The sequence below is a fragment of the Semicossyphus pulcher genome, unplaced genomic scaffold (genome assembly GCF_022749685.1).
Source record: "Semicossyphus pulcher isolate SPU_LCO1_2020_fin unplaced genomic scaffold, fSemPul1.0.p SCAF_7, whole genome shotgun sequence".
NCBI lineage: Eukaryota > Metazoa > Chordata > Actinopteri > Labriformes > Labridae > Semicossyphus > Semicossyphus pulcher.
In genome coordinates this window covers 13024272-13032081 of record NW_027211748.1, presented here as the reverse complement: position 1 = coordinate 13032081, position 7810 = coordinate 13024272, and the positions used below count along the sequence as shown (strand labels likewise).

General features: G+C 41.7%; 1 protein-coding gene across 1 annotated transcript; it reads left to right on the top strand.

The window, feature by feature from the left end:
- Nucleotides 1–7435, top strand: dsc2l (desmocollin 2 like). Its single transcript, XM_069685164.1, has 16 exons — nucleotides 1–221; nucleotides 410–500; nucleotides 612–820; nucleotides 912–1016; nucleotides 1415–1570; nucleotides 1928–2072; nucleotides 2165–2319; nucleotides 2452–2586; nucleotides 2690–2875; nucleotides 3002–3249; nucleotides 3442–3584; nucleotides 4592–4813; nucleotides 5296–5517; nucleotides 5774–5886; nucleotides 6003–6311; nucleotides 6706–7435. The coding sequence occupies exons 1-16, from the start codon at nucleotides 183–185 to the stop codon at nucleotides 6901–6903; spliced, it is 2676 nt and encodes an 891-aa protein (XP_069541265.1). The 5' UTR covers nucleotides 1–182; the 3' UTR covers nucleotides 6904–7435.
- Nucleotides 7436–7810: the final 375 nt, after the last annotated feature.

Below are 7810 nucleotides of genomic sequence, written 5' to 3'. Positions count from 1 at the left end.
ATTCAGAGTAAAGTCCGCCTGTCTATACAAGTGCTAGCACAAGCGTAGAAAAGGAGTATCTTCAGTTGGAGCTTTCAACGGCGACACTAATCCATCAACTGTCACTCCCTGGACGTTGCATTTTCGGTGGAGTCCAGCTTCCTCGCGCGGACCGCGTCAAAGGCGGTTAAAAGTTTTCAACAATGGCGAAGGTTTTAATTTTCAACATACTCCTGGCGTTGGTAAGTGCATCCACTTTTCTTTTGTAGTCTTTGTACTAAAACAAAAGTCTTCAACGATACAAATGTAACGCTACACCACTAATGAGAAACAATGTAACTGTTTGCTCTTAAAGGGACAGTTTTCGTTAATATTGACAGCTCTTTATTCGATATTTGAAACTCATTATATGGTCGATTTCCTACTTCAGATCCTGTCCGGTGTGGAGTCGTGTAGGGTCCCGATCTCTCTGCAAATGCCTGTGTCACAAACAATCCAGGCTGGAGAACATATTACAACAGGTACGTGGCGTATTATTCCTTCATTAACTATTTTTTTCTCCATTAGAGGTTTAACTATTTCCGTAAGAAAGCTTTCATTTTGACACTCTCTTTCACCTTCTCTACTTTCAGTTGTAGTTGACAACTGCGACGCCAAATCCATACGCTTCACTTCGCATGATTCAAGTTTTACAATATACAGTAATGGGACGATCGAAGCTTCTGAAAATGTGGCAGTGCCTCTGAAAGGGCGGACATTTTTTTTGTCTGTTGAAAACAACTTCGACTTGGAAAGACAGCTTGAGGTGCACCTTTACCGCAGTAAAATGTTTCCAAAAAAGGTAATATAACACATGACTGTTTGCTTCAATAGCAGTGTTATATATAGGTCAGAATGCTAATGGATTTCCCTGACTTGTGTGCATGTTACAGGGTGCAGTCCAAGGCTTTCTGAGGCGCTCCAAGAGGCGTTGGAGTCCCCCTCCCTTCAACATATTAGAGAATGTTAAAGGACCTTATCCAATAGATATTGAGAAGGTAATCTTCATCTTGACAGTATAAGCCTTTTAGCCTTAATATAAGGTTTACACTACATGACTTTATTTGCAACACAAATCCACAACTTCTCGTTCCCCCTTGCTGCACTTGCCTTCTTTTTTCCAAGGTTATCTTATTCACACACCCAGACACACCTTTCACTAAGAGGACTTTCAGGTGACTTTATGCAACGATTAGTTCCTGTGGTTTGTTCTTACCTGCATTTCAGGATTCTCCATTAGAATCTGCAAAACAATTTGTTTTTTGGGACATTTTTTTTTAAAGTATTGTCAGCTGAAAGAGGTTACAGAGGTGTTTCGTTTACTGAGATGGTTTAGGAACAAGAGAAACTGTTTTTAAATGTGTTTATTTCTGAGTTATTTTGATTTCTGTTGTAGATTGTATCAGACTCGGCATCCACACAGAAAGTGTACTACACCATTAGTGGACCAGGTGTGGATAGGACTCCAGTGGGAGTTTTCTCCCTGGATAAGTACACCGGATTGTTGAAAGTGAACCAGGCAGTGGATCGTGAACAGTACCCAAAGTTTGTAGTAAGTGTGAAATTGGGCTAAATTAACTAAATTATACTCTTTACAGAATCTATAAATTGTTTGGTCAGTAAAATGCTGTATTTGTGCTCCAAAGTTATAAAAATGTAATATGAAACAAAGAAAAGCAAATCCAAAAAAGCTGAAATCGGAACTAGTGTAAACCATTAAAGGATTATTAAGTTATTCTTGGATTAAGTGTGAAACCACAGTGTTTATTGTATTTATTTGACTCATCATTTGACATTACAGTGAAAGATACACTAAACTTCTTATCTGATACTGAATCTGCGTTCAACATGCTTTGTACTTTTTTATATTTTTTAATTTACCTTGTAAAATTTGTCGTTTTCTTCACAGATAACGACCAACGTGTTCAACGATCAAACAGGTGTGATGACAGACGCACCTTTGGACATTGAAATTCTCGTCGACGATGTGAATGACAACGCTCCGACATTCAAAGATCCACTGCAGTTCACTCTGCCCGAGCAAAGCAAAGCAGGTGAGGAGCGTGAAATTCTTTCCAGTCGTCCTACAGTGTGCGACCTTCAGAGCGGGTTATAATGAACTCCATGATCATGTCTTACGCCACAGGTTCAATAGTGGGGATGGTGAACGCTACAGACAGAGACCAGGAAGGAACCCTCCACGTCAAGGTGAGGTACTCTCTCTTGACTGGATTAAACATGTTTTCCATCAACCCAGTGACGGGCGTCATCACCACAGTAGCTGGCAACCTAGACAGAGAGGTGAGCACAGTCCCCATCCTTTGTAATAATGATTCATTTCAAAATAAAACACTCTAATTAGATGATTCAAATGCTCTATCTTGGTCTCTTGTGAATTCCTTTTTGTCTCGTATCTGTTAAAATTTTCTTTAGGTGAGTGACAAGCACCTGGTGACAGTACAAATCAAGGATATGGACGGTGCAGTAAACGGCCTGTCCAACACAGGAACAGCAACCATCACTCTGACTGACATCAACGACAACCCCCCCACTTTCACAAAAAAATCTGTAAGTTATTAGCAATTACACATCTTGAAACATCTTCTACAGTTTTTGTTATCACTGTACAGGATTTTTAATTTTAATTACAAACCCTTTTTATTTCCTGTAGTATGCAGCCAGTGTCAAAGAAAATGAAAGTGAAAAACTTATCCTCCGAATTCCTGTTGAAGACAAAGATTTAAAAGACACACCAAACTGGATTTCAAAGTTCGTCATCAAAAAAGGAAATGAGAATGGAAATTTCAGAGTCGACACTGACCCCAAAACAAACGATGGGCTCCTGTATGTCACAAAGGTAAGAGGAAATTGTTATTAAATGTACAACTATTTATATGCCACAGAGACTTACACATTGTAGAAGGTAACGGCCTGTAACATAGCACTGAAAATATCACAATAAACTCCTTACCTGTCGTTACAGCCGTTGGATTTTGAAAAGTCCCCAAATGTCAATCTTGAGATCATGGCACGCAATGTAGCTGATCTTCAAGGCACCAGTGCTCAGTGGCAGTCCGTCCCTGTGAACGTCGCGGTCATCAACATTGATGAGGGTCCAGAATTCACCGCTCCTACTGTTCGCTACACCGTCAAAGAGAACACACCGAACGGCACGCAGATAGGGACTTACAAAGCTGTGGATCCTGAGACCAAGAGCAGCGAAGGCATCAAGTAAACAATCTTACTTTAAACTAAAGATTTAAGAAATTAAGTTTCCTGTTGTACTGTATGGACACTGCAGCAAATCCTCAAGACCCCAACTTAAGATTCTGTTACTTCTCATAAACACTGGAGGGCAGACTTTCACTGCTAAATCGAAGGATGTGCTACTAATACACAAGTACTTTCCCCCCATTTTCTCAGGTATTACAAGCTCTCGGACCCAGCCTCCTGGATCAACATCAACAGAGATAACGGAGAGCTGACGGTTGCAAACACCATTGACAGAGAGTCGCAGTTTGTTCAGAACGGACTTTACAACCTCACCGTGAAAGCTGTTGATGCTAGTGAGTAGCTTGTAAATGCTTCACATTTCTTCTAAGTTACAGACACGATCCAGAACTCAATCTGTTTTTTATCACAAAAAGAGGTTCTTTCATTGCCAAATTATAACATCAGCTGTCAAGTGTGCTCTCAGAATTTTGCTGAACCTTATTGCAACATAACTGATAAATAAATCACAGGCTTCACAACAGTGTTGTGGCCTAATTCTTCTCTCACATCCTCATCCTGTTTAAACACTAGCGTTGTACAAAAAGCTCCCTGTCTGGTGACATCACAGCTCCTCCCTGTCATTGGAGTTCAGGTCTACCCACCTACTCCAGCTCAGTTTTCAGTAGTGATAAGTTGTGTTCAGAGTGCCCTGTTTCAGTCACCAGTAGTTAAACCACACACACACACACACACACACACACACACACACACACAACCCCACACGCCCACTCAACTGTATCACATGCACACTGGAAGTTAAGGAGGCTATCCAAAGAAGGACAACTGCTTCACGATAGCTCTTAGCGACACTACCTGAACAACACTCACCATCCAAATCCAGCACTACAGATTTTACCTGGTTCTCACCAACAGGCTCTCTCTGTTGGGTTTGGCTAATATTCATCATCAAACTGTTACTAAGGAAGTTGTGGTCCTCATTTCACTAAAGATGCCATATAGTATTTGTCATTCGTCCTTAAACCTTTTGATTGTATTGTTTCCCAAGCCAAATGTTATTAAGAAGCCCAGCCCCACCCTCGCCAGTATCTGTCTGAACAAAGTTCTCCTGTCTTTGTTTTTCCTGAGAACACATGTTGAGACGATGTGACGCGACTAGTCATTTACAATGACTCACAGTTCGCTGGTGTTAAAGTGAAAATTTGGCCCGATCCCAGATGCTTCTGAGAATTTAACATTTCCAGATCGGTGACTCCCAAGTAACGCTTCAATGAGGCCACACAGTACCGGCATGCCCTCATTTGTTTTACAGAAGTACGAATGACATTCTAATGTATTTCAGGCTCCAAGTCGGGCACAGGAACAGTCATCATTGTCGTGGAAGATGTTAACGACAACGTGCCGAAGTTCCTCCCTGGCGAGCGGTTGTTGTGTGAGAAGGAAGGAGAGCTCGGGTCTGTGGTGGTTGTGGCCGAAGACAACGACCAGTCTCCCTTTTCCTCCCCATTCAGCTTCAGTTTGCCAGCAGATAATGATGGAAAATGGTCTGTGACAAAATATAATGGTAAGTGGTTGTATTTTACCCACTGCCTCTGTATGTACTTTCTACTTTAAAGCTCCTATGAGGAACTTTCAGTCTGTGTTGATTTTGGTGACCAGCAGCGCTAAGTTAATTGCCTCGTCTGACACCTACCCCCTGGCAGTGATTACAGGCATCAAAAATAACTACTAAGACACACAAGCATCAGTATTCATTTCAGTCCATTTCATAACCAGCTAAAACGTCTCACAGGAGCTTTAAGGGTGACCTTTACGCCAAATACGAAAGTTACAGGAAGTTTTTAATGAAGAAAATATTGAGACAGTTTGAATTAATACTTTAACTACTTGGACTGTAGTTGACTAACCACGTTTAACATCAACAAAACATTATTGAAGCCTCTCTTTGAGCTTTGTAAGAAAGGTTTACAGTCACAGAACCCAGTGTAGTATTTCTTGTACAACCGAAATCTCATCAGAATTTTTAAAAATGTTTTTCCTCCTTAGACACGGCAGTTACGTTGAAGCACCTCAAAGAGCTTCCCACAGGCATATACAATGTTCCCGTGGTGGTTAAAGATCTGCAGGGCACTGGTGAAACACAGACGGCCACAGTGAGGATCTGCCAGTGCAAGAACGGACGCTGCTTGGCCAAGGAAAGCAATGTGTCATTAGGGCCCTTAGGTATACTGGCTCTGCTGTTGCCTCTGGCCCTCCTCCTTCTGCTCGGTGAGTCCCCCCACTGCTAAACTCTTTGCCAGCAGAATTGTGTAGGCCACACTGTGTAGATAATAAAACAGGGATTTTGTGCTCATGCATGTGTAAAAGCTCAAGAAGAGTGAGAAAGCAAGAGGTTCTGTCACTGAATTATGCATTGAATATACAGTGTATAATGCCATAATGCAGCTCATGTGATGCTTTCTACAACTGGAGAGTTACATATGCATTCTGTGTGCACTCAATTCTAACACACTTGTTACCACAGGCCTGCTCCTTGCCTTCTTCTGCACAACAAAGCGAGGTGACCGGGGCTCGAAGATCGAAGAAAGCAAAGGACACCTGATTACGTCAAACACCGAGGCCCCCGGGGAAGAAGTGGTAAGGACATTATAATGAAGGCACTGCCTCGGCTCGTACCCTTGCAAAGAAAACCTATTTTTTTCTCTCTAATTTAATTGTTGCTTGATTGCTTATTCTTTGTTTTTTCTCTACAGGATTCAATAAAGCTCACCTATCCCACCATTATGCAGGAGGTAGCAGTGAAGGGATCTGTTAATAACGTTAATACACTCGGGGCGGGGATCAAGGGCACCAGCACAATCGGAGGCAATAGCACACATAACATGGGGTATAACACTGTTATGACCTCCAACGACTTCTATACTGACCAGTATCATGACCAGTTCGGTCTACAGTACACAGGTCAAGCTACTGGTAGTGGTCTAAACTATGACGGCAGGTACACTGCCCAAGACGCTTCTCTTCTTCACACCTGGCAGACAAATGGCCGCTACCTACAACAGGTAAATTTGTATATATGTAGTATGTAAAGAATTTTTTATATTTTTAGAAGATATGACGTGAACAAAAAAAAATGGGATAAACTAAATGTGTCCGGATGTGTCCAGCATTCATTCTCTGTGGTTTAATAACTCTGCTATCTGGAAGAGCTTAGGAAACTCTCGTGTGTAATAAAACCTTGTTCTCTAAGTCGTGATTGTGTCCTCGGTAAACTTTAATATTTCTCAATTTCTTTGTGAGACATATTATATTTCCTTACTCGTTGGCGAGGTGTTTGTTCGCCGTGTTATATCTGACTGCCAGTCATATCCTGCAAACCTTGTGTTATCACATAGTGTAGTATCCACGCCAGGCAATAACACACTTCCTCTCCCCTTCCTTTTTTTTGTTTTGCAGAAGCTGCCGTATCTTGGAATGGAGGACAACGGACGGTTTGCAGATGACATCATCCACTCCTACGGGTACGAGGGGGCGGGCTCTGCGGCTGGCTCTGTGGGGTGCTGCAGTGACTTCGGCGACAACGACAACCTCGACTTTCTAAACACTCTCGGACCAAAGTTCAAAAATCTGGGAGAAGTCGTCAGAAAGACATGAACAATGAAGCCCAGAAATAATGGTGTTTACTCTCCACAGGACAGGATGCTGAGAGGCCTGGGATCTGAACGCTTGGTGTGCCCCTGAACATGAATGAGAAAAAAGAACAACCAGGTGGCGTCAATGTATGCGCTATGCTCCGCTATTGCTGACTTTTTTTGTTTTTGTTGCTGTTCGGTAAAAGTCTTTTGCACTGAAAACTATGCATGTGTAGCCAGTTGTACATACTTGTGTTTTGTATTATGTGTTGTTTGCCTGTAGAGTCTTGGTTTTCCATCCAACCATGCATCAGCTGTACCTGCTGATCCTTTTAAAGGGTGGCAGAGGCTGGTTTAAAGGTTCATAATAGTTATTGTGTGGATATAAGATGAGAGTTGTGGGGTTTTCTAACAATAAGTTTGATGTATTGATGATATTGTTGACAATCTGCTCAAACAGTAAATGATAGTTTTGTATTTGTGTGGCTAATTTTTAATTGTTTGCAAACGTTTTGTACATATTTCTTAAAGAAAGATAAAATAAATACATAAAATAAGACAATAAAAATGCCTTTTAATATTAATTTCTCATGCAAAATACTTCATTTCAAATGCTTGTTGACTGTCCCCGCCTGCTTTTCCAAATCACACTGTAATTATCTGTGCAAACACATTCCAGCGCAGCTCTTGACTGCGGGTTGGGCGTAGCTTCAGCCCTCAGTGTCACAGAGGTGGTTGCACCATTCAGACAGTAATCCTGTCAAAGTCAGCACAAGGGCGTGAAAGGGAGGAGTGAGGTGTTACTGACACTGCTTGTAACTGTCTGAATGCAACACTGACCCCATATAAGAACGTGAAATGGATCATAAGTATGTCCTTGAACAAGCTAATTAAAGGGAATCAGACATTCCCATTTGTCACTAAGTTAA

What these genes read in the sequence shown, in the direction of transcription:
- dsc2l (XM_069685164.1), top strand. Translation starts at nt 183, where the DNA reads ATGGCGAAGGTTTTAATTTTCAACATACTCCTGGCGTTG. An exon ending in CGTGAAAGCTGTTGATGCTA is followed by an intron (nt 3,585 to 4,591) that starts GTGAGTAGCTTG and finishes AATGTATTTCAG; the next exon opens with GCTCCAAGTCGGGCACAGGA. An exon ending in GGCCCTCCTCCTTCTGCTCG is followed by an intron (nt 5,518 to 5,773) that starts GTGAGTCCCCCC and finishes TTGTTACCACAG; the next exon opens with GCCTGCTCCTTGCCTTCTTC.